Below are 27,482 nucleotides of genomic sequence, written 5' to 3' on the forward strand. Positions count from 1 at the left end.
AGACAAGGGGGAAGGAAACCAATCACCTATTTTTTGGCTGTTCTGATATTGTTACTTCTGTTTAGAATAGTCTATTAAGAGGTAATTAACAGGGGCGCCTGGGTGATTTAGTGGTTGAGCGGCTACCCTTGGCTCAGGTCCTGGGATCGAGTCCTGCATCAGGCTCCTTGCAGGGAGCTTGCTTCTCCCTCTGTGTGTCTGCCTTTCTCTGTGTCTTTCATGAATAAATAAAAAAATAAAAAGAAAGAGATAATTAACATGTAAAAAAAAAAAAACCAACTCTTTTAGAGATATGTACTGATGTACTGAATGAAATGATATCCGGGGATTTGCTTCAGAGCAATCCTGGTATGGAAGGAAGGCTATGGGATGGAAGCAGTAGGTAGGAAGTAGATGGGCCATGAATTGATATTTGTTGAAACTGAGTAATGAGGGATGCCTGTTGAGCATCAGCCTTTGGCTCAGGGTGTGATCTCTGGTCCAGGGATTGAGTTCCGCATTAGGCTCCCTGTGAGGAGCCTGCTTCACCCTCTCTATGTCTCTGCCTCTCTCTTTGTGTCTCTCCTGAATAAATAAATAAAATCTTAAAAAAAGAGAGAGAAAAGAAACAGTAATGATTATGTAGAAATTCGTTATATTATTTTTCACTTTTGATTGTATTTGATATTTTCCATAAAAACTAAAGAGTGAAAGGTTCTATGGATAATTGGGGGGAGGTGTGCTGAGGGAGAAAGAGAATCTTAGGCGTGGAACCCTCTGTAGGCTGGATCTCACAATCCTGATCTGAGCTGAAATCAAGAGTTGGATGCTTAACCAACTGATCCAACCCAGGCATTGCTCTATGGATAATTTTTTTAGACTAAGTGGAAGATTACTTTTTTTTTTTTTAACTAATTGGTAATTTTTCAGAAAAATGTTAATGTTTAGGCTAAGATACATATTTTTAAATGTGCTTAAAAACTGATTTCAAACTGGGGTGCCTGGGTGATAAGTTGGTTAGGCCTCTGACTCTTGATTTCTGCGCTTGGGTCAGGATCTTAAGAGTTGTGAGGTTGAGTCCTGTGTTGGACTCCATGGTGGATGTAGAGCCTGCTTAAGATTCTCTTTGCCCTCCACCCCCAAAATCTAATTTCAAACTATGTGAAAATGCTGTATCATTTTTCTAGTACTTTTCCTGGAAGGAAACTTCTTTTAGTTATTTAAATATCCAAGTATGTTTTGAAAAGTTAAAAAAATTCAATTATAGTGTTCTACCTAATTGTATTTTTTATTTTTTCTAGATTTATTTATTTATTTATTTATTTATTTATTTATTTATTTATTTATTTATTTATGATAGAGAGAGAGAGAGAGAGGCAGAGACACACAGGAGGAGGGAGAAGCAGGCTCCATGCCAGGAGCCCGACGCGGGACTGGATCCTGGGACTCCAGGATCGCGCCCTGGGCCAACGGCAGGCGCTAAATTGCTGAGCCACCCAGGGATTCCCCTTTTAAAAAATATTTTATTTATTTATTTGACAGAGCAAGAGAGCACAAGCAGGGGGAGCAGCAGGCAGAGGGAGAGGGAGAAGCAGGCTCCCCACTGAGCAGGGAGTCCAAGGTAGGTCTCGATTCCAGGATGCTGGGATCATGACCTAAGCTGAAGGTAGACACTTTACTCACTGAGCCACCCAGGCACCCCTCAAGTGCCCTTAATGCCCATCACCAAAAAAATAAATAAATAAAATAAAAAAAATAAAAAAAATGCCCATCACCTAATTACCCCATCCTTCCATCCACCTCCCCTCCAACAACCTTGTTTGTTTCCTACCATTAGAGTCTCTTATGGTTTGCCTCCCTCTCTACTTTCATATTATTATATTTTATTTTTTAAAATATTTTATCTATCCATTTGAGAGAGAGAAAGAGCACAAGCAGGTAGGGGCAGAGGGAGAAGCAGACTCCCCGCTCAGCAGTCTCAATCCTGAGACTCTGGGATCATGACCTGAGCTAAAGGCAGCTGCTCAACCAGACTGCTTAACTGACTGCCCCATCTTACTTTATTTTGAAGATTTATTTGAGAAGGAGCGAGTGTGAGTGGGTAGAGGGGCAGATGGAAAGGAAGTGAGAGTATAGAGTAGGTTCCCCCCTGAGCGTGGAGCCTGACATAGGGCTGGATCCTACAGCCCATGAAATCATGACCTGAGGTGAAACCAAGAGTTGGATGCTTAACAGACTGAGCCTCCCAAGGTCCCCTATGATGTTTGTGTTTTGAAGAGACAGGGGCATCTGCTGTTAGCTGTATTATAGTGTAAAGGTGTGGTGAGATAAATTTGCCTGGTGAGAATTTATAAACAGAATTCCTTTATTAGATGGGATAGTATGGTCACAATTGTGCCAAGGTTCAGTGCAGTTACTGGTATTAAAGGCTTGAAACACTAACGTTCTAAACTGTTGTTCTTCCTTCTTTTTCTTTATTTCTTTTTTAAAGATTTGTGTATATGAGAGAGAGAGAGAGAGAGGGAGAGAGAGCTTGAGTGCACAAATGGGGGAGTAACAGTGGGAGAAGGAGAAGCAAGTTCCCTGCTGAGCAGGGAGCCTGATGCAGGGCTCTATCCTATGACCCAGAGATCATGACCTGAGCTGAAGGCAGATGCTTAACTGACCTGAGCCACCAAGTGCCCCAATTTCTTTTTTTCTGTATCTAGTGGAAAGAGCACAAACATAGAAGAGAGCACCAATATGGCTCTGTTTGGCATTTGGCCAGGTCAGTTCCCATTTTTGAGTTTCAGATTCTGTACTTACAACATGGAGATAGTAATTAATATGTCTCATTATCAGTATGAAGCCCCCCCCCCTTTTTTAAAAGATTTTAATTATTCATGAGAAAGGCAGAGACCTAGGCAGAGGGAGAAGCAGGCTCCCCACGGGAGGCCCGATGTGGAACTCGGGATCATGACCCTGGACCCTGAGATCATGACCTGAGCCGAAGGCAGACGCTCACTGAGCCACCCAGGTGCCCCAGTATGAGGGTTTAAAGAGAACAAAATGTATGAATGTTTTTAGGAGTTTCTGGTACTTGAGTATCCACTGAATGCTTCCTTTCTAAAGGCTGGGCTTCCATTGATAGTCAGCTAGCCCCAATCTTACCATGTATGTGGTCTTCAGTGTACCAGCTTCTATAACAAACCTAGCAGCTCTTCTGTTTCCAGCATTCATTGGGCCAATTCTCAGCTTTTCCTCTGTCCTTTTCCAAGACTTCAGTGACTCCCTTTGATACATTGTCCTTGGCTTTCTATTTGATCTTTTGTTCCTGGATCTAGTCAATAAGCAAGGGTCATTTCTTTTTTTTTTCCCCCAAGGGTCATTTCTTAGTAACAATTAACTTTTATTGCCACGATAATTTGTAGTCTTTTGCCTCAGTTTGCTTCTATCTAAAATTATAATGCTCTCAGAGGTCATTTATCTAACTACTTGCTAGATTTGCTTACCTTACAGATCCTCTTTTCTTTTCAGCAAAAAGTTAATAGACTTGAATTCTGACTCCGTGTGTCAGGTAGAGAGGATTGGTGGGAAGAGACTTCACGTACTCTGGTTCACTCCTTTCTTCTGTGGTTGGGATGGTGGAGCAGGGGTCAGAGGATGGCTGGCCTTTAATCCCTGCTTTTTGCTAAAGGACCCTCTGGCGAGGTTACTCTGAACTTGTTTTTTGTCTGTAATTATGAGATAATAAAAACCTGTGCTGCCTACCATACTTGGTTATTTTTGAGATTCAGATGATACAGAACATGTTAAAACTAGACAACAGGGGCACCTGAGTGGCGCAGTTGGTTAAGTGTCTGCCTTCAGCTTGAGTCATGATCCCAGGATCCTGGGGTGGAGCACCACATCAGGCTCCCTGCTCAGCAGGGAGTCTGCTTGTCCTTTTCCTTCTGCCCCTCCACCTCGCTTGTGTACACACGAGTGCACATGCTCTATCTTTGTCAAATAATCTTAAATAACTAGAATATACGCATGCATTTATTAGATTCTGTAGCAGTGAGTGAGATGGGAATAATGTATATGTTTATAGTCATATTTTATTTCACCATACCATTGTAGAATTGAACATGTCCTTTGTAATTTTGAATGGAGACTGAGAAATCACAATTCTTTTTTTAATTTTTTATTTTATTTACTTATTATTTTTTTTTTTTTTTAGAAATCACAACTCTTATAGAAGAATTGTTGTTGCCCCCTAAAAATCATTATCATTTATTATTGATGACCTGTACTGGATTAAGAATAATCTTAGTGTACATTTAACATTTGTTAGTTGATAAAACCTCCTACAAATAGGAGGCAGTATTATCCTATCTTTACAGTTAAAGAAACAAGGTTAGAGAGGTAAAGTAACTTCCACAATCTCATTGATGGTTAGTGGTAAAGCAGAAATTAATTGAGCCCCATGCATTTCCAGTATAAAACAGTTTGTCTTCACAGAACACATAGCGTAATTTATAGGGAAATTCAATTACTGAGTTGAATGCCTGACAGTAATATAATAATTGTATGTCAATTATATGCATATATATATATACACACATACATACATACATATATATATTTTAAAGATTTTATTTATTTATTCATGAGAGACATAGAGAGAGAGATAGAGGTAGAAGCAGGCTCCATGAAGGGAGCCTGATGTGCGACTTATCCTAGGACTCTAGGATCACGCCCCCACCTAAAGGCAGATGTTCAACCACTGAGCCGCCAGGCGTCCCGTATGTCAATTACATTAAAGAAAAAAAAATCCAACACAGCTTTTCTGTTATGCTGATATACGAGTATGATTCAGTGTGTATAATTTCTCATTTGACTATAAGCAGACAAATGTAAGGGATTTATTTTTTCTTTTTTTTAAAGATTTTATTTATTTATTCATAGAGAGAGAGAGAGGCAGAGACAGAAGCAGGCCCCATGCAGGGAGCCCGACGCGGGACTTGATCCCGGGTCTCCAGGATCACACCCTGGGCTGAAGGCGGCGGTGCTCAACCGCTGAGCCACCCGGGGCTACCCTGTAAGGGATTTAGACTTCAAAGACTTTAGCGATTTATAAATGCACAGAATAGTATGGATATTTATCTTCTTACTCTGCTTCTCCCAGAGTCTTTTTTTTTTTTTTAATTTATTTATGATAGTCACAGAGAGAGAGAGAGAGAGAGAGAGGCAGAGACACACAGGCAGAGGGAGAAGCAGGCTCCATGCACCAGGAGCCCAACGTGGGATTCGATCCCGGGTCTTCAGGATTGTGCCCTGGGCCAAAAGCAGGCGCCAAACCGCTGCGCCACCCAGGGATCCCCATCTCCCAGAGTCTTGAACAAGTCATTCGGTCTCTCTGCCCCTCCCGTTCTCTCTGTCAGAAAGAACATTTTTAGTAAGTTATACTGTAGATTTTCTTACTAGATTTAAACTAGACTAAAAGAAAGGGGAATGATTTATAAGCATATTTTGAATTTCATAATGTGACTTTATGTGTCTACACATTCCTATCATGTGTTATATAGAGTCCTTAATAAAAATGATCCAAGACAATTCCTTAATAGCAGGAACAATAGCTGCATCTCTAACATGATTAATTTGCAATATAGCAAATCAGCACTGCCAAAAGGGCAAGATGCCATGGGAGTTGGTTATTTGAGGAGGGAAGGGTTTATGTTCTTCAACCTGGGTCTTGAAGGAAGCATAGGACAGATTTAAACAAGGCACAGTGAAAGTGTAGTAGTGCACGCACCCTGAGGCAGGAGGAATGCCATATGGGGAACTATGTGATACAAATGATACTCTGGTTAGATTTTAAGATGTAATAAGGAGATTATTTAGCAAATAAGGTGGAGTGAATGGATTGGAGTCAGTTTACAGAGGGTCTTGAAGTCTATTTGGATAGGTGGTATGTACTGTATTTGCGTACTGTATTTTTTTTTTGTAAGATTTTATTTATTTATTCATGAGAGACACAGAGAGAGAGAGGCAGAGACAGGCAGAGGGAGAAGCAGGCTCCATGCAGGGAGCCAGACGTGGGACTTGATCCCAGGACTCCAGGATCACACCCTGGGCCGAAGGCAGGCTCCAAACTGCTGAGCCACCTGGGGATCCCTTGAGTACTGTATTTTGAGTAATAGGGAGGTAACGAAGGTTTTTTAGAAAGATAGTAATAGCATTGGAATTGTGTGAAATTGTGTTTTTTTTGTTTTTTTTTTTTTTTTAAGATTTATTTTAGAGAGAGTGTGCATGTAAGAGTTACGAGGAGGGGCAGAGGAAAACAATTTCAGGCCGACTTCCTGGTGAGTGCAGGCTGTATGAGGCTGTATTCCACTACCTGAGATTATGAATTGATCTGAAATCAAAAGGTGGATGCTTAACCAACTGAGCCCCCCAGGTGCCCCTCTAAATTGTTTCTATTTTTTAAAAAGATTTATTTATTCATGAAATAGAGAGTGTGCAGGTGTGTGTGCCTGTGTGCATGAGTGGGGGAAGGGGCAGAGGGAGAGAGAAAAACTCAAGCAGACTCCCTGCTGAGTGTGGAGCCACATGCAGGGCTCAAACACAGGATCTCCACCTGAGCTCAAACCCAGGATCACCACCTGAGCTGAAATCAAGACTTGGAATCCCAACCAATCAAGCCACCCACATGTCCCTAAATTTTGTTTCTATTTAAATTTTGTTTCTATTTATTTTCTATTTGTTTCTATTTAAATATTATTTATTTATTTGGTATTTGAAATATTTTTTCATTAACATAGTGCTGAATGGAAGTTGAGTGCCTATACTCTCATGTTAATTATGTAATTGAGTAAAAGAAATGGAAATAATGTAACTTTTCAAAGAAATACAGTGAATAATATTAGAGCCACTGCTTTTTGAATTGTTACTAGGGGATCCCTGCTGGGTGGTTTAGCAGTTAGCCCCTGCCTTCGGCCCAGGGTGTAATCCTGGAGTCTTGTTTGGGATCGAGTCCCACATCGGGCTACCTGCTTCTCCCTCTGCCTGTGTCTCTGCCCACCCCCCCCATGTCTCTCTCATGAACAAATAAATAAAATCTTGAAAAAAAATGAATTGTTACTATGAGCCAGGCTCTTTTTTAAAAAACTTTTTTAAGGATTTTATTTATTCATGAGAGAGACAGAGAGGCAGAGGTGCTAAACCACTGAGCCACCCAGGCTGCCATCCTGAGCCAGGCTCTTTATAAAGGTTTCAGGAAGCATGACTGCAGAGAGCCTATGCTTTTAACCATTACACTGTACTATCTCTCAAAAAATGGCTTCATACTAATAATTAAGATAAAAAAGAGAGCCTTTGAATGTTGTTACTCAGGATAAGAGTCAGACTTAATTTCAAGATTTTGAAATAATTCATGAGTCTCCATTCCTCATTCATGGGGAATATATTCCAAAGCCCCTGTGATGACTAAAACCAAGAATAGAACTGAACTATATATATATATATATTTTTTTTAATTTTTATTTATTTATGATAATCACACAGAGAGACAGAGAGAGAGGCAGAGACACAGGCAGAGGGAGAAGCAGGCTCCATGCACCAGGAGCCCGACGTGGGATTCGATCCCGAGTCTCCAGGATCGGGCCCTGGGCCAAAGGCAGGCGCTAATCCGCTGCGCCACCCAGGGATCCCCTTTTTTTTTTTTAAATTTTAGTTTTAATTTAAAAATTTTTTAGAACCAAACACTATATTTACATTGTTTTTTCCTATGCATATATACCTATGACAAAGTTTAATTTAGAAATTAGGCACATTAAGATATTAACAATAATGATAAAATAGAAAATTTATGGCAATATACTATAATAAAAGTTACGTGGTTTTTTATTTTTTATTTGAGTATACTTGAAATACAATGTTACATTAGTTTCAGATACACAACATAATGATTCAGCAACTCCTATGCTCTGCTTCCTGCAAGTGTAGCTACTGTCTGTCACCATGCAATTCTCTTACAATACGATTTTTTTGGGGTGGGGGTAGAAAATCATTTTATTCTAATTAATTCACAAATGATAACATCACAAAAGGTGATTTAAGGAGGCACACAAACATCTGCCCTACCCCAAACTCAAACCATCTCAATGAACTTGTATACTAAAAATATCCTTTTTCATTACAATTTTGAAGAAAGCTGTATTTAATGATGGAGAGGTTTAACTGGTGGTTTTATACTTTATATCTTCACTATTTATTATATTTTTATGCTAAATTAACTTGGTCATGATTGATGAGTTTCCATATCTTCCAATTTGAACTTCTTGATTAGGCTAATCCATTTGCAGATCTGCATTGTTTCAGTAGCTTGCTGAAACCTTCACAAAGATTTAGGTCACCCTGGTTCTGGGCACACTCCAGGAACGGTTTCATCTCAGGCTAAACTGCTTCTGCTGTTGCTGGTATGCTCACTGGGTTCCCTGAGGCTCCTGGTCAGTGATGTCCGGCCTTGAATGCTCAGCGTTACTTCCAGCGAAGTCCCCAGTAATGGCATGACCAATCATGTGCCTGTCAGCAAAGCCTGCAGCCACTCCAGCTGCAGTGGTTGCCATCTGGGCCCTGAGACCTGGCTGCCAGGGTGCAGCAGGTGAGCCAATAGCAGTTGGCAAGCTGCTGCTGGCGGCTGAGCGGCTGGCGCTGGTCTAGATGCAGCTCTCATCTGAGGTGCCCACCTGGCCGGAGGGGCCGTGCCAGAGGTGCGGCTACGGCTTCCATGCAGCATGTCTACTGGTACAGGAGCACGGCGTCCAGAAGCCTGACACTCAGTGGAGACCTTTATTACAATACTATTGACTATATTCCTTATATCAGGGCTTTTATTCCTGTGACTTACTCTTTCCATAACTGGAAACCTGTATCTCCCACTCCACTTTACCCATTTTGCCCATCTGCCCAACTCCCTCCCTTCTGGCAGTCATCAGCTGTTTGTATTTACAGGTCTGATTGTACCTTTTGTTTATATTTTATATTCTACACATAAGTGAAATCATATGTTTGTCTTTTCTGACTTCACTTAGCATAGTACCTTCTAGGTCCAGCCGTGTTGTTGCAAATGGCAAGATCTCAGTCTTTCTTTTTATGGCTGAATAATATTCCATTGTGTATGTATACACCACAGTTTCTTTATCCATTCATCTGTCAGTGGTATATTTATCCTTTTTCCTGTGATGATATGAGGTTATAAAATGCCTATATGATGAGATGAAGTGAGGTGAGTGATAATAGGCATTGTATTGAAACATTAGGCTGCTATATCTACTTCTGGACTGAGGTTGACCAAAGGTAATTGAAATTGTGAAAAGCAAAACTGTGGGTAAGGGGAGACTTTTTTTCAAAGATTTTATTTATTCATGAGAGACACAGAGAGAGGCAGAGATACAGGCAGAGGGAGAAGCAGGCCCCATGTAGGGAGCCCAACGCAGGACTTGATCCTGGGACTCCAGGATCACGCTGTGGGCCAAAGGCAGGTGCTAAACCTCTGAGCCACCCAGGGATTCCCGAATATTTAACTCTTGATCTCAGCTCAGGTCTCAATCTCAGGCTTGTAAATTCAAGCCCTGGGTTGTTCTCCATGCTGGGTGTGGAGTCTAATTTAAAAAAAAAAAAATTTACTTTTCTAAACTATATACCATGTTCTCATCTGAGATTTTAGTCAGTTCCTCCCTTGGCTCAAGAAAAGGCTAATAGCAAACTAGAAACTATTTTGACAGCTGTAGGACAGCTTCAGTGGCTTTGCTTATGTGACTTAAAGTTTTTCTTGATCAAGGAATATTGGGACTTTCCAAATGTTGGAGGGATAGAAGTTACATTTATATACTGTGGAAAATTCATTTATATAGAATCCTTCCTTCCTTTCTTTCTTTTCTTTTCTTTTCTTTTCTTTTCTTTTCTTTTCTTTTCTTTTCTTTTCTTTTCTTTTCTTTCTTTTCTTTCTTTCTTCCTTTCTTTCTTGATTTTATTTATTCATGAGAGACACACAGAGAGAGAGAAGCAGAGAAGCAGGCTCCAGGAGCAGGGAGACTGATGTGTGACTTGATCCCGGGACTCTAGGGTCACACCCTGGGCCGAAGGCAGGTGCCATACTGCTGAGCCACCCAGGGATCCCCAGAATCCTTTCTAAGAAAATTCTGGGTTATCATCTGGGGGAATTAGACTGGTACAATGTAAAAGGCATTTTTATGAAGTCAGTTTGAATCCTTTCCTGTATTGCTATTTTTCATACTACTTTTGTGAATTTAGGCAAATTGAAATAATTTCTGCCTCAGTTTTTTCATCCATAATGTGGAGAAAGTACTCTTCTAGAAGATACTGTGAGGTTATGAGGTAATTGTTAAGCGTTCAGCACAGTGTCTGATTTTTATTGTGCCCAATGCAGCTAGCTAAATCACTATCCTTAGTACAGTTATTTTATTTAGCAATTCCTCAGTGTGTGGCTCAGTAACCGCTGAGCCCAATCTGTGATTAATTCTAATATGCTGGGGGAGCCCTGGTGGTTCAGTGGATTAGCATCACCTTCAGCTAGGGGGTGATCCTGGAGACCCGGAACGAGTCCCACGTCAGGCTCCCTGCATGGAGCCTGCTTCTCCCTCTGCCTGTGTCTCTGCCTCCCTCTCTCTGTGTGTCTCTCATGAGTAAATAAATAAAATCTTAAAAAAAAAAATTTCTAATGTGCTGTTCTTCTCCCAAATATAGTGGTATTGCCCATTTCCAAACCAGGGAATTCTGTGGTAGTGACTGATTGCAGGTCATCTTTGAAGTAAAGACCTGTAAAGTTAGATATGTATAAATAATATCATTTATCTTTTTTGGGTATCATTTATCTTTTTAAGACATGTGAGAGTGTTGTGGATTAAGGACTGATAAGTATTGATAGGTGCCTAAGTGGACAGAATAAGCGTCTAATTTTGCTGCTTAGGAAATGATTCATTGTAGCCTATTTCAGTTCAATTAAAACATTGTTTTTATTAACATGTATTTTGTCCCAGAAATGGAGATACATGAGTGGATGATACCTTGTCTTCCTGAAGTTTAGAATGGTGGAATAGATAAATTATAAACCCAATATAATGGTAAGTTAAGAGATAGGCATAGGATATAATAGAGAGGCACTTGGCTAAGTCAAGAGATAGGAGATGTTGGAAGTAAGGTGTCCTGAGGAGACCTAGGAGAAAGAGGAATTCCTGTCAGAAAGGAGATGGAAGGATAAAGAGCATGATCTCAGAGGGGGACTGTGGACAGCTTGGTGTAAGCTTTTGAAGTAGAGAATGGTAAAATAGGAGATTAGAAACAGAAATAGTATCTAGATTCTTATTTTAACAGGAAGGAATCAGCTGTTTTTACTTTGTCATTATCTCTTGAGGTTTGTTCTGAGAAATTTGTTACTAATAATTTTATTTATAAATAAAATAATAAATAAAAATAACTTGTTACGAATAATAAATTTGTTACTAATAATCTTCCTTCCCTAAGATCCCTCTACCTCCCACCCCAATCCCAGTTTAGCAGTTATAGGATTTTATTTTGTTCATTTGTCTCTTTCAGAGAGATTAAGCTCCCATGGGGCTTGTTTGTTCCATCTCTACATTCTGTTATATGCCACTCAGAATATATATTTTTTCACTAGTATTGACCTGTAGAAATAATCCCTGAAAGTATAGTCTGGTACTCAGAATATTTATAAAATGCTTAAATATAAAGAAAAATCGTTTCCTTGAAAATAAATCTTTACTGGAGAAAAATAATAAATTTGAGTCTTATGATTTTCACCCCCTAGAAATAATCACTGTTTTCCACTTTCCAAACTTAGTAAATATTCGAATGATTAAGTTATCCAACATGAATCACTTGAGCTAAATTTAATCAACTCAGCAAACATTATCTGGGCATCTGCTATTATGTGACATTCTAGATAATCCGTAATCTCTACTATCAAGTAACCTAAGGTTTCTTAGTATTGTTAAACAATATATCCTAAAATGACTGAGGAGTAATGGGAGGAATTAAAGGACCCGTTTAGATGGTTTTGCTTGTTTTATCTTTTTAACTGAATTTTGTATAACTATTTACATGATTTAAAAGGAAACTACAGAGTTCTGTACCTAACAGTGAAAATTTGTCTATTTATTATACAAATATAATACCAGTTAAAAAAATGTAAAAATACCAGTGTTCCACAAAGGTAATAACATCTTTATTTTTTAAAAGGTTTTATTTATTTGAGAACAAGCAAGTGAGAGTGTATATGGGGGGATGGTGGGGGGGAAGAGAGAATCCCAAGCGGACTCTGTGCCCAGGCAGAACCCAACAGGGCTTGATCCTTCAACCTTGATCATGGCCTGAGCTATAAACAAGAGTTGGTCACTGAATTTACTGAGCTACCCAGGCACTCTAGTGGTAATAACATCTTTAAATAACATTTTTTTGTATTTTTTCTTCTTTACAGCATACTTTCCTGGCTTCCCATGGTAAATTTTTAAAAGTTTTTATTTAAATTCCATTATTTAACATAACAGTGTAATATTTGTCTCACATTTACAATATAGTGATTGAATGGTTGCATACATTACCTGGTGGTCATTACAAGTGAACTTAATCTCCATCACCTATTGATAATATCCTCCACTACCTCCCTTCTGGTAACCATCAGTTTGTTGGTTTGCCTCTCTCCTGGTTTCCCATAGTAATTTTTAAGGACTGTTTAATAGACCAGCAAATTGTTCTAAATTTGCTTAGCTATCTTTTTGTTGTTACGTTCACTTTTGTTATTACAGTTAATGATGAAGTGAAAATACATTTTTAGCCCTTAGTCTTTTACCTTCTTTTTGTATTATTTCTTAGGATGGAGTCCCAGGATTGTGAGTATTGTTTCAAAGAGTATTATGTTGCTTTTCAAGAGACCATACTAAAATTGATTAAATAGTAGTGGTAAGTGGAGTGCCTGGGTGGCTCAGACAGTTAAGTGTCTAATTCTTGGTTTTGGCTTAGGCCATGATCTCAGGGTTATGAGATCAAGCCCCATGTCAGGCTCTGCACTGAGTATTGAGGCTGACTGAGATTCTTTCTCTCTCCCTTGCCCCCAGCCCCTACCTTTGCATTCATTCTCTCCCTCCTCTCCAAATAAATAAATAAAATCTTAAAAAAAATAGTAATATGTTATTTCTAAGAACTTGGGTATTTCTTTTTTTTTTTCTTTCCCTCAAGATAGAATTATGAATAGAATCGAGTCTCTTGATCAAGCAGTTCTATTAGAGGTTAAAAAGAATCCTTACCTATTTTATGCCTCAAACCTTAGTCTCAGGTACCTTTCTCTGTCTAGCTCACTTTGTTGATGATTTTTTATCTGGACCACATCTAGCTTGAATCTTATCTCAGAATTCCTGCATCATATATATAGTGGCTTTTTTTTTCTTTTAAAGATTGATTACTTTTTTTAGAGAGAAAGTGAGAGTACGTGACTGGGGAGAGGGGCAAAGCCAAGTTTCAGCTGTTTATTCCCCAAATCTGTTTTCTCCTATAGTCTTTTCCATTTTAATGAATGGCAACTCCATCTTCGCAGTATTTAAGACCTAAACTTTTAGCATGATCCTTGAGTTCTCTCTGTAACATCCATATTCAGTCCATCAGCATAAATTTCATTGGCGTTGCCTATTTCTTGTCCCCTTCACCATCCTAGATTGATTCATGTAACTGTTACCTCTCATCTGCATTATTATTGCAATAACCTAAGCAGGTCTCTGATTCCATCCTGACCCCCCGGGTGCCCCTCTTTGATCGATTTTGAGTTAATTTTTGTATATGGTGTTAGTGTATAATTTCATTCCTTTGTATGTAGATACCCAGTTTTCCCACTACCATTTGTTGAAAAAGGCTGTCTTTTCCCTATTGAATGGTTTGTTAGTACTGTTGTCAAAATCATTTGACCATATATGCAAGGATTTATTTCTGGAATATTTAGAGAGAATATTTCTCTCTAAACAAAATAGAGAATATTTTTCTATTCTGTTTTCTTGGTCAGTATATCTTTGTGATAGTAGTTGCACAGTGTTTTGTTGTTGTTTTTTTTAAATAGACTCCATGCCAAATAGGTGCTTGACCTTAGGACCCTGAGATCAAGAGTCATATGCTTTATCAACTCAGCCAGCCACCCGAGTATTTTGACTAATGTAGCTATTTGTAAGTTTTGAAATCAGGGGGATCCCTGGGTGGCTCAATGGTTTAGCACCTGCCTTTGGTCCAGGACGTGATCTTGGAGTCCCGGGATTAAGTCCCACATCAGGCTCTCTGCGTGGAGCCTGCTTCTCCCTCTGCCTGTGTCTCTGCCTCTCTCTCTCTCTCTTTCTCTCTCTGTGTGTCTCTCATGAATAAATAAATAAAATCTTTAAAAAAAAAGTTTTGAAATCAGGAAGTAGCTATAGCTAGCCTTTCTCATTATTGCTTTGTTTCAGGTTCCCTTGGATTTCATATGAATAGTGAAATCTTTAAAAAGTCATTCTGATTATTACAGGGATTCATTGAATCTGTAGATCACTTTGAATAGTAGTAATATCTTAATATCAAGTCTTCTAATCCATAAATAAGCATTTCTGTCCATGTATTCTCTTTAATTTCTTTCAGCAACATTTTGTGGTTTTTATTATACGTCTTTTATTTCTTTGATTAATTATTAGGTATTTTATTCTCCTTGATGTTCTTCAAGGACTTCTTTATTTCCCTTTTGGCTTGTTCTTTTTTTTTTTTTTTTTTTTTTTTTAGATTTAGTTGTTGGTTTGAGAAGGAGAAAGAGAGCACCAGCAGGGGAGTGGCAGAAGGAGCCAAGGCAGACACTGAACTAACTGAGTCACCTAGTGCTCTGGATAGGCTTTTTTTTTTTTTTTTTTAATATTTTATGTATTTATTAATGAGAAATACAGAAAGAGAGGCAGAGACACAGACAGAGAGAGGAGAAGCAGGCTCTATGCAAGGAGCCCAATGCAGAACTTGATCTCGGAAATTGAGGATCAGGCCCTGAGCCAAAGGCAGACACTCAACTGCTGAGCCACCCAGGCATCCCTGGATAGTTCATCATTAATGTGTAGAATTTTAGCTGAGTTTTGTATGTTGATTTTGTATCATCCTAGTTTGCTGAATTTATTTTAAATTTTTTTTGTGGAATCTTTATGAGTTCTGCAAATAGAGATAATTTTATTTATTCGTTTCCAATGTGGTTATTTCTTTTTCCTACCTAGTTGCTCTTTTATTATATGGAAAGTTGACTTTTAATATATGGAAATAGTTTCCTATTACTGGTTTGTTTTTGAGTGTTTTATTTCCCTCACAGCTAAGTATTGAATTTTGCTAAATATTTTTTTCATCAGTGTTGATGATCATATGATTTTTATCCATTCTGTTTGTGTGGTATATTAAATTTACTAATTTCAAATGTTGAACAATCCTGTTTTCCAGGAATAAATTCCCATTGGGTCATGGTGTATGGTTTTTTTGTTGTCGCTATTGGTTTTTATTGATTTTTTTATTCCACTATAGTTAATTGATTTTTTTTAAGATTTTATTTATTTATTCATGAGAGACACATACATACACAGAGAGAGACAGAGACACAGGCAGAGGGAGAAGCAGGCTCCATGGAGGGAGCCTGACGTGGAATTCGATCTCGGGTCTCCAGGATCATGGCCTGGGCTGAAGGTGGCGCTAAACTGCTGAGCCACCTGGGCTGCCCTAGTTAATTGTTTTTTTAATGACATATAAAAGATTATGTTAGATTTAGCTATACAAAATAATGATTTCAGGGGTGCCTGGGTGGCACAGTTGGTTAATAAACACATGCAGAGTTTGCTTGGGATTCTCTCTCCCTTTGCCCCTTTCACTCATGCTCCCTCCCTCTCTTTCAAAATAAATAAATCTTTAAGAAAAATAATGATTTTATTTTATTTTTTAAAAATTTTTATTCATTAATTTGAGACAGAGCATGAACAGGGGGCAGAGGTAGGGGTAAAGGGAGAAGCAGACCCCTGTTGAGTGAGGAGCCCAGTGGGGGACTTGATCCCAGGACCCTGAGATCATGACCTGAGCCAAAGGCAGACACTTAACCATCTGAGCCACCAATACAGGCGCCCTGTATTATGCTTTTTTTTTTTTTAATGTTCATTTATTTTGCTAGTATTTTATTGAAGATCTTCGCATCAATGTTTATAAAGGGTATTGGTCTGTAGTTTTCTTTTTCTTACGGGGTATTCATCTGGCTTTGGTATGAGAATGATGCTGGCCTCAATGAATAAGGGCATGTTCCTCACTAGTTTTTGGAAAAGTTTGAGAGAAATGGATGTTTTTATTTAAATGTATAAAGTAGGTCCAAGGCTTTTCTTTTTTGGGACATTTTTTGGTTACTCATTACTGAGTCAGTCTCCTTAATAGTTACAGATCTATTCAAATATACTGTTTTTATGTCATTTAGTCTTGGTAGGTTTTTTGTTTCTTGGATTTGGGCTGTTTCATCTAGGTTTTATCCATTTGTATACAGTTATTCATACTACTCTTATAATCCTTTTTGTTCCTGTAGAGTCAGTAGTGATGTCTACACTTTTATTTCTGATTTTAGTAATTTGAGTCTTCTTTTATTCTTGATGCACCTAGCTAAGGATTTATCAATTGTGTTGATCTTTTCAAAGAATCAAATCTCGGTTTTGTCCAATTTTTACTATTCTTGATTTTCTTTTTTTTTCTTTCTTTTTTCTTTTTTATTTATTTTTAATTTTTTAATTTATTTATGATAGTCACAGAGAGAGAGAGAGAGAGAGAGAGAGAGAGAGAGAGAGAGGCAGAGGGAGAAGCAGGCTCCATGCACCGGGAGCCCGACGTGGGATTCGATCCCGGGTCTCCAGGATCGCGCCCTGGGCCAAAGGCAGGCGCCAAACTGTTGCGCCACCCAGGGATCCCACTATTCTTGATTTTCTATTCTTAATTTTCTCTCTAATCTTTATTATTCTTTCTGCTTGCTTTAGATATAGTCTGCTAGTTCCTTTTCTAGCTTATTAAGATGAAAGTTTAGGGTGTATGAGAAATTTTAAAGAAACACAGATGTCTACAGCTATTAACATCCCTCTAAGAATTGCTTTTGCTGCATCTTTTAAGTTGTGATATGTTTTGTGTTCATTTTCATTCAGACTATTTTCTAACTTACCATGTGAATTCTTTGACTTACTGGTTATTTAGTAGTGTGTTGTTTAATATCCCAGTGTTTCTTGTCTTTTTTACTTTTAATTTTGTTCCATTGTGGTTGGAAAATACATTCTGTATTTCAGTTCTTTTAATTTTATTTTTTGGCCTAACATATGGTCTATCCCTGAGAATGTTAACTTGTACTTAGAAGACTGACTTTGTGGTTGTTTAGTAGAATGTTCTTCAGATGCCTGTTAGGTCTAGTTGGTTTATAGTACTATTCAGTACTTCTGTGTCTTTATGGATCATCCAAATCTCTCCTGTACTGCAAGTTGGTTTTTTGTTTTTAAGACTTTATTTGTTTATGACAGAGACAGAGGCAGAGGGAGAAGCAGGCTTCCCTCGAGGAACCTTATGAGGGACTCGATCCCAGGATCGTGGGATCAAGACCTGAGGGAGACAGACACTCAACCACTGAGCCACCCAGGTGCCCCTGCAGTTGGGTTTTGAAGTCTCTTTTGTTGTTTCTCTTTTTCACATTTCTGTCCATTATGGCCTCATGAATTTGGAAGTCTGGTTTGATGCATGGTGTTTGTAATTGTTAAACCTTCCTCTTAGATTGACATTTTTATCATAGAATTTTGATCTTTAGTAACCATTTTTTTAAAGATTTTATTTATTTATTTATTCACGAGAGACAAAGAAAGAGGCAGACACACAGAGGGAGAAGCAGGCTCTCTGCAGGAGCTGGAAGTGGGACTCGATCCTGAGCCCTGGGATCATGCCCTGAGTCAAAGGCAGATAGATGCTCAACCGCTGAGCCACCCAGGCATCCGTGTAGTAACCACTTTTGCCTTTAAGTATATTTTCTGTGGTGTTAATGTAAAGAAGAAGCTAGCCCTCTCTGTTACTATTGCATTTTATTTATTTTCCAACCTTTTGCTTTCAACTTTTTTTTTTTTTTAAGATTTTATTTATCTATTCATGAGAGACACAGAGAGAGAGGCAGAGACATACGCAGAGGGAGAATCAGTCTGCTTGCGGGGAGCCCGATGCGGGACTCCATCCCAGGACCCCAGGATCATGCCCTGAGCCAAAGGCAGATGCTCAACAGCTGAGCCACCCAGGTGTCCCTTAAATACATATACATTTTATCTAAGTAGTGATAAGGTAGGATTGATATCTGCCATTTTACTATTTTTTGTTTTTGTTCCTCTGATCCTGTTAATAACTACCTTCTTTTATGTTAAATAGGTATTTTCTAGGGTAATATTTTAATTTTAATTTCCTTGTCATTTATATGATCACATCCCTCCCCACTCCAAATTTAGTTATTAGTGGTTGCTCTAGTTATTGAGATTGCAACTAAAGTCTTAATTTGTTACAGTGTGGTTTGTATTATTAATATCAAGTTAATTTTAATAGTAATAAAACTTTGTTCCTTTATTGGTCTGCCCTTGTCATCTCCTTTGTCATTTTATTGTCATACAAATTACATTTTGGGTCGCTGGGGTAGCTCAGACAGTTAGGCATCTGCTTTTGGCTTAGGTCATGATCCCAAGGTCCTGGGATCATGCCTCGTGTCAGTTTCTCTCCTCAGAGCCTGCTTTTCCCTCTCCTGCCTGCCACTCTGCCTACTTGTGCTCTTTCCTGTCAAATAAATAAATAACATCTTTAAAAAAAAAAACTAATTACATTTTTATTTTTTATTTATTTTTTTTTTAATTTTTTTTTTATTTTTATTTATTTATGATAGAGAGAGAGAGAGGGAGAGAGAGAGAGAGGCAGAGACATAGGCAGAGGGAGAAGCAGGCTCCATGCACCGGGAGCCTGATGTGGGATTCGATCCCGGGTCTCCAGGATCGCGCCCTGGGCCAAAGGCAGGCGCCAAACCACTGCGCCACTCAGGGATCCCTAATTACATTTTTATATATCATGTGCCCATCCACACAGACTTAAGATACTTGCATTAAACAGTTGTCTTTTATTTTTTATTTATTATATATATATATATTTAAAGATTTTATTTATTTATTCATAAAGAAAAAGAGAGAGAGAGAGAGAGGCAGAGACCCAGACAGGGGGAGAAGCAGGCTCCATGCAGGGAGCCGGACCTAGGGTCTCCAGGATCACACCCCAGGCTGCAGGCGGCGCTAAACCGCTGAGCCACCGGGGCTGCCCTATTTTTATATTTTATTTATTCACGAGAGACACACAGAGAGAGGCAGAGACATAGGCAGAGGGAGATAGATACAGGGTCCCTGCAAGGAGCCTGGTGCAGGACTCCATCTCAGGACCTTGGGATTATGACTTGAGTCAAAGGTAGACGCTCAACCACTAATCCACCCAAGTTCCTCTTACTGGTGTCTTTTCAAGATTTTATTTATTTATTCATGAGAGACAGAGAGAGATAGGCAGAGACATAGACAGAGGGAGAAACAGGCTCTCTATGGGCAGCCTGACTTGTACCTCAGTCCCAGGACCTTGGGATCACGACTTGATTCCAAAGGCAGATGCTCAACAACTGAGCACCCAGGTGCCCCTACACAGTTGTCTTTTTTTTTTTTTTTCTCACAGTTGTCTTTTAAGTTAGATACAGGAAAAGTGTTGTCTTTTGTATTTACATCTGTTACCTTTACCATGTTCTTTATTCATGTAGACTTGAGCTATTGTTTATTGTCCTTTATCTAAAGCTGAAGAACTCTCTGTAGTATTTCTTGTAGGGCAGATTTGCAAAGGACTCTCCTTGAAATTAGCTTGAAATACATGCTTAAGTGTTGTTTATTATTTTTAGTAATAAAGCATAGCATATTTTGTGGAATGCTAGATTGTAATTTTTGAAATACAGTCTTTTGTCAAATGCTGGGCTAAGTGTTAGACACAGAGGTAGTATGGTAGTGTCTCTTTTTTTCTGTTTAGGTCATTATAGTCTCTGAGTCCTACTGTGGGCTTGGTGCTGTGTATAGGCATTTAGAGAAGCTTTGAAATGATCAAATTATGATGAAATCATTCGTGCTTTTGTAAAGCACACAACACAAATGTAAGATTATCTGTATTTTTATTCACTCAATATATTAAAGGAGCATCACGGTGATTCTGATTTAATCTCTCACCTTACGTGTCCTGTTTGTAAAATAGTGGAACTACCTATTTCTATCATCAGAATAAGGGAGTCATTTTTAATTAGGTAGAAAAAGGTGAAATTCCAAAGTAAATTTCATGTAATTGTACAATGTATTCTTAGTATCACCTTTAAGACTTGGTATTTTATTTTTAAATTTATTTATTTTAATTATTTTTTTATTTGAGAGAGAGAGAGTGAGCCCGAATAGATGGAGGGAGTGACAGAGGGAGAAGGACAAGCAGACTCCCTGCTGAACAGGGAGCAATGTGGGGCTCGACCCTAACTAAGATCATGACTGAGCCATCGAGGCATGCCAAGACTTGATATTTTAAATCAGTTTATTTATATTTGTGTGGTGCCTGGGTTGCTCAGTTGGTTAAGGGACTGACTCTTGATTTCAGCTCAGATCATGATCTCAGAATCCTGAGATCTAGTCCTGTGTTAGGGTCTGCTGGGCCTGGAGCTCGGTTAAGATTCTCTCTCTCTCTCTCAAAAAAAAAAAAAAGATTCTGTCTCTCCTATTCCTTCTGCCATCCCCTGTGCCCCTGTTTGTTCGCACTATATGCTCTTCCCCGCCTTTCTCTCTCAAAACAAAACAAGAACTGAATCCTAGAGTTGGCAGTGAGTTCTGTGATAACATCTACCCCTAGGTCTTTACTTCAAGTTCTATATCACTGTCTATTCTCTAAAAAGTTGTTTTCGGGATGCCTGGGTGGTTCAGTGGTTGAGTGTCTGCCTTTGGCTCAAGGCGTGATCCCGGGGTCCTGGGATCAAGTCCCACATTGGGTTCCCCATGGGGAGCCTGCTTCTCCTTCTGCCTGTCTCTTCCTCTCTCTCTGTATCTTTCTTTCTTTTTTTTTTTAATTTTTAAAAATATTTTATTTATTAGAGAGCGAGAGACAAAGAGAGAGGGGGGTACAACTTAAAATTTGTAAGAGGATAGATTTGTTATGTCCTTACCACTTATAAAATTAAAGAAAAAATGATTGTTGTTCTGTGAGTTAGCTGATTTTAAGTAGCTTACTCAACTCTTAAATTTTGGATATGCATGTAAGAATACTGGTATCTAAGGATTATTTACTCTGTGGTAACATTCAATTAACATTAAAAAGGAACACATTTAAGTTTTATACCATACATGCAGGAACATACTTGGGCCACCTGAGCTTATTTTATCTTAGAAATGCAATATAATCTGGTTTGGACCTTTGATGGAAATTTCATTAGCGAATATGCTTAAAGATTTTACCTTAAAGTTTTTGTCTTTTTTTTTTTTAAAGATTTTATTTATTCATGAGAGACAGAGACAGAGAGAGAGAGCCAGAGACACAGGCAGAGGCAGAAGCAGGCTCCACTCAGGGAGCCCGATGTGGGATTCGATCCTGAGACTCCAGGATCACACCCCGGGCCAAAGGCAGGCACCAAACCGCTGAGCCACCCAGGGATCTCCAAGTTTTTGTCTTTTTACCATAGCTTTTGGCTCAGGAGCCACTTCTTGATTGTGATTGAATGAGATATATCAGTCTTTTAAAAAATAGCAGTGACAAGCTTATACAGGAATGTTTACTGTTGAAATAACATTTTACTGTCAATGGAAGAATGGAAATGGAGATTTTGAACCTAATTGATTTTTATTTTTTAATTTTATTTATTTATTTTAAAAAAGATTTATTCATTCATTCATTCATTCATGAGAGAGAGAGAGAGAGAGAGAGAGGCAGAGACACAGGCAGAGGGAGAAGCAGGCTCCATGCCAGGAGCCGGACACCGGACTTGATCCTGGGACTCCAGGATCACGCCCTGGGCTGAATGCAGGCGCTAAACCGCTGAGCCACCCAGGGATCCCTGAACCTAATTGATTTTTAGATTTGGTTTAAACACTTGGAAAAAAAATTCTGGCTATATTTATTCAGTTAAAATTAAAGGAAAAAATATGTCATATTAAAAAAATTAGAATTAATCAAGTTTAAATCTTTGTTTTTCTTACTGTGATTTAACCTTTTTTGATTCTCAGTTTAATTTTAATTCTCAGGATTAAGATAATGTGTATATATATAATGTATATATTAAGATGATGTATATATATTGGTTTTCTAGGGCTGCTGAAATAAAGTACAACAAAGTGGGTGACTTAAATAACAAATTGTATCACAGTTTTGGAGACTAGAAATGTCAAGTTTTTTCCTGAGGGCTTGTGAGATTATGTTCCATATCTCTCCTAATGTGTAGATGCCTCAGGAGTGCCTTAGTTGGTAGATGGCATTTTCCTTGTGTCTTCATCATCTTCCCTCTATGTACGTCTGTCTCTGTTTCCAAATTTTTCATTTTATAAGGACACATTTATTTTGGATTAGAACCAACCCAGATTGATCTCCTCTTGATTATTTGTGAAGAGCCTATTTCCAAATGAGGTCTCATTTACAGTTATCGTGGGGGCATACTTTTGGGTGACCACAGTTCAGCCCAGTAGTGTATAGAAAAAGGCTTAGCCAGCAGTATATTTCTTCCAACTGGAATATCTCATATAGAGATATTAGGAAAAACCATTCTGAAATATATCTATCCTACTAGTCTAAGCTCAGATCACATTTCTTCATTCTAGTCTTCCCTGATATTCTTCTAGTGTCTTGGGATCAAGAATCCATGTTTGTGTCTCTTGTTGAGCTTTCTGTTGTGGGGCTTTTTTTAAATTTTTTTTTAAGATTTTATTTATTCATGAAAGATACACAGAAAGAGGCAGAGACCTAGAGAGAGAGAGAGAAGGAGGCTCCCTATGGGGAGCCCTATGTGGGACTGTATTCCAGGACCCCGGGATCACACCCTTAGCCAAAGTCAGATGCTCAACCACTGAGCCACCCAGCCACCCTGTTTTAGCTCTGTAGTAAATTTGTATGCAGTTGAATTATGGGTTTAATCATTTGGTGTATTTGGGTGTCTTTCTTTCCTAGGTGAAATATTTAAGCTCTTCTGAGGAGAACAGTCATATTTAGGGCAGCCCGGGTGGCTCAGCGGTTTAGCGCCTGCCTTCGGCCAAGGGCGTGATCCTGGAGTCCTGGGATCGAGTCCTGCGTCGAGCTCCCTGCATGGAGCTTGCTTCTCCCTTTGCCTGTGTCTGTGTCTCTCTCTGTTTCTCATGAATAAATAAATAAAATCTTTAAAAAAATAAATAAATGAAATCATAAAAGAGAAGAGTCCTATTTATTTATTTATTTATTTTTAATTTTTATTTATTTATGATGGTCACAGAGAGAGAGAGAGAGAGAGAGAGGCAGAGACACAGGCAGAGGGAGAAGCAGGCTCCATGCACCGGGAGCCTGACGTGGGATTCGATCCCGGGTCTCCAGGATCGCGCCCTGGGCCAAAGGCAGGTGCCAAACTGCTGCGCCACCCAGGGATCCCAAGAGTCATATTTAAAAAGATTTTTCTCCCGTATTCTTATTTTGTTTACTTCATGATTGGAGCCCTCTCTTGGGTCTGGAATTCTTGCCTGTGTCTAATTTTTTACGTGTTAAAGTCAGCTGGATTTGGTTGTTGTCCATTAGTAATAGTATTAACAATAGGTTTTGTATAGACATTTTCTAATTTGTTTGCATATATTGTATTATTTGGTCATCATGGTAAATCAGTCAAGATAACCTGGAGAGGGGTGCCTGGCTGGCTCAGTCAGTAGAGCATGTGACTCTTGGTTTTGGGATTGTGAGTTTGAGCCCCATGTTGGGTGTAGAGATTACATAAAAATAAAATACTAAAAATAAAAGCATGGAGAAAATATTTCAGGTTTGCAAAAATCTTTACCCACGATACCATTAATTTAATGAAATTTTAAATTCATGTTTCTCATTGACTTTGATATATATGTGCATTTGTGTGCATTTAACGATTTTTATTTATTTGAGAGAGAGAAAGCATGAGTAGGTGGTGGGGGGGCAGACGGGAGAGAGAGAGAAGTGGACTCCTTGCTGAGTAGGGAGCCCAATATGGGGCTCGATCCCAGGACCCTGGCTTCATGACCCGAGCCAAGGGCTCAACCGACTGAGCCACGCAGGTGCCCCAATTTTGTTATATATATATTTTTAAGGATTGATTTATTTGAGAGAGAAAATGTGCAAATGGGGAAGGGGCAGAGAGAGAAGGAGAGAATCTCAAGCAAACAACCCACTGAGCACAGAGCCGGATTTGGGATTTGGGATTCAATCCCTCAGTCAGATCATGACCTGAGCTGAAATTAAGAGTTGGATGCTTAAAAAATTGTGCCACCCAGCAGCCTAACTTTGTTATTTTTTAAAAAATCATCATTACAGTTTTTAGCGAGGTTTCTTTTTAGCGAGGTTTCTAATGGTATATTATATGTATGGGTATTACATTTTTAGTATTACATTTCTTCTGCACTTTGTATATTTCATTGAATTGTCAGCATAATTCATTTAACATGTCTCTTGTATGTTAAGTTTTTGTTATAAATAAATGCTTGAAATATTTTTCTATAATTTTATTTAATTGGATTATTTTCTTTGGATTACAATATTAGGAATGGAATTACTGTTTTCATTTTGATGGTTTATGGTAGAACAGATGTTTCTTTCCTGATTCTATGACAGGCTGAATTAAGTGACTTGTTTAAGATGTCATAATCTGTGATGGAGTCAGAATACAGAACTCACTGATGCTTTGTCTTGTTGTGTGATTCAGCTTCTGGGTTTACCTGATACTGCTCATGTTCCTTCCTTGCTTTCTGTTGAGTTTGTTTTTTAAAAAAATTATTGATGGGCAGCCCTGGTGGCTCAGCGGTTTAGCGTTGCCTGCAGCCCAGGGTGTGATCCTGGAGACCCGGGATCAAGTCCCCTCGTCAGGCTCCCTGCATGGAGCCTGCTTCTCCCTCTGCTTATGTCTCTGCCTCTCTCTCCTCTCTGTGTATTCTCATGAATAAACAAATAAAATCTTTAAAAAATAAAATAAAAATAAAAATAAAAAATTATTGAAATATATTTAGATGATATTGAAGGCATGTGTTTTATGGCTGTACTTTCTGATAATACAGTATAATCATTTTGATGAGGTAATATGAGGGGAAGACTGAACCAGTATGATGTCATTGATCAATTATGGCTTAATTTGTCATAAAGCATATAATATTCATGGGGTTTTATAGTTACTGGTTGATTAAGCAGTGGTTCAGAGTTCGGGCTTGGAGTTGGACTGCTAAGATTCGAATCCTGGCTCTGCTACTTATTAAATACTATATGACCATAGGCAAACAGTAAAATAAGCATACATAAAATAAGAGTAATAATATAGTATCTACTTTAAGAGGATTGAAAAAAGATCAGTGTCTAGCACAGCAAATATCAAGTAAATGTTAGTTACTGATTTTAGAGTAATTTAGGATGTGAATAAATAAGTCAATACCAATGATTGCCAAATAAATGATCATAAATTGTATCAGAAACTTATGGGAATCTACTCAAATTATAGTTTTCACTAAGGGCAAATAAAAAATTTGTTTTCCCATCCTGTATTTTTATCTTGGTTTTAAAGTTTCAAAGCCAGTCAGCTTGGGAGTCCTGTTTTTTTCCTGATGACTTACAAACTGGTAACTGGAAGGAATAGCCTTTTTTTTTCTTTTAAAGAATAGGATGTAGTTTCTGTCTCATTTCCTAGGAACTCTATACTTGTAAAACTAATCACAATAATTTTCAATAAGCACATTTTACGAGATTTAATTTATCTGAAAAAAAATTCTTAAAGTTGAATTGGTAACTTAACAAATTATTGAGTTGAGCCCAGACCTTTGATATATGTGTGGTGGACAATATTCATCATTTGTTTCAATGATTTCAGTCAGTTCATCTAGCATATACTTTATTGAATGCTTAATCCATTTTAGGGATTGAGTCTGAAGGAGCTGCTCACTCGCCTTTTTCAAGACAGAGAACTTAAAATCATTATTTGTAGGTCTTCTCGCGCTAAATGGAAGAGGTTGATCTTTGCCCAAGTACCCTAGGCTTTTCTTTGGATACGTAGGAACATCTCAGTACACTTGTAATTCCTTTGTGTGGTGTGGACCAGGTAGGAAGCTCAGTCCTACTAAATACAAAGCTGTCTTCATCTGTAAAGTAGAACAGGTGTTCTGCTTATGATGTGTGTTAAAAGGCTGGCCATGGATTTAGAGTGGGATGGAGGATGTTGGATTTGCAGATCAATTAGGCATATTGTTTTTGAAGAAAAGATGCAGCCAGAGTTTCTGCATTAAGGTCCAAGGAACTTGATTTGTATTTATTCTGCATGAATGATGTTCCTTCGAGTTGTGCAAAATGCTGTTCTGCAGGTCCTGGGAAAAGTCCAAGGCAGTTGCACTGACATTGCTAGGGTCTAGCCTTTAGCCTTCAGGATAATTTAATTAGAGCTATTATTATTAATTAATAGGAATGTCTATGTTTATTTGAGAAGGATGTAGAATATTACCTGCAGAGGGGACCACAGTTCCCCTGCACCCCCATTTTATTGAGACATAATTGATACATTATATTGGGAGCATAGATTCTTGATACATTGTTTATAAATTCTTTTTACAACACTCCCATCCCCCAATGTTTTGCTGTGATCCAAGGACTAGGGCAAAGATAATCTTTTCCTAGGGATGATTGTTTCTTTTTTCAGTTTTTGTCTTTTTTATTAATGAAAATAATTTTTTTCCATGAATGTAGGTAGATTACTGAAATATAAATTGAAAGCTGCTACTGCTACTTTATAAAGGCCTATGTTATGAACAATTAAGACAAAATCATTTAGCTGTACTTGCTTTGTAATTGTTAAGCTGGAATGTTTTCATCTAGAATTCTGTAGAACTCTGCTTTTTCAGAAGGCTAATAGGAAAATGATATACTGTTTCAAAAGATTTGGATTCTTATTGACAACGCATGTTTTGTCTGTCTCAAGTGTCAACCCAAGAAAAAGTCTACGCCACTGAAGTATGAAGTTGGAGATCTCATCTGGGCAAAATTCAAGAGACGCCCATGGTGGCCCTGCAGGATTTGTTCTGATCCGTTGATTAACACACATTCAAAAATGAAAGGTAATGTTAGTAATTGATAACGTAGTGTGGAGTAATAAACTTGTAGTTGCTTTTAGTGTAACCTAATTTTTGTTGTCTTTAGTATCCATATTTGCCTTTGAACATTTGTTTTCT

At 38.3% G+C, this 27,482-nt stretch overlaps 1 protein-coding gene and 1 pseudogene across 9 annotated transcripts in view; one reads left to right on the forward strand and one right to left on the reverse strand.

Moving 5' to 3' along the window:
- NSD1 (nuclear receptor binding SET domain protein 1) overlaps nucleotides 1–27,482 on the forward strand; it is a 152,664-nt gene that overhangs the window by 43,094 nt on the left and 82,088 nt on the right. For 8 of the 9 annotated variants that reach the window (XM_055325648.1, XM_055325651.1, XM_055325654.1 and 5 more), the window contains one exon: nucleotides 27,233–27,368. In XM_055325648.1, coding sequence (XP_055181623.1) covers nucleotides 27,233–27,368 — 136 coding nt within the window. Of the gene's footprint in view, nucleotides 1–12,460; nucleotides 12,483–27,232; nucleotides 27,369–27,482 lie in introns of those variants that run through there. The other variant, XM_055325655.1, reaches the window with a different exon arrangement.
- On the reverse strand, nucleotides 8,287–8,740 carry LOC129509805 (coiled-coil-helix-coiled-coil-helix domain-containing protein 2-like; annotated as a pseudogene).

Source organism: Nyctereutes procyonoides, unplaced genomic scaffold (genome assembly GCF_905146905.1).
Source record: "Nyctereutes procyonoides isolate TBG_1078 unplaced genomic scaffold, NYPRO_anot_genome, whole genome shotgun sequence".
Classification (NCBI taxonomy): domain Eukaryota; kingdom Metazoa; phylum Chordata; class Mammalia; order Carnivora; family Canidae; genus Nyctereutes; species Nyctereutes procyonoides.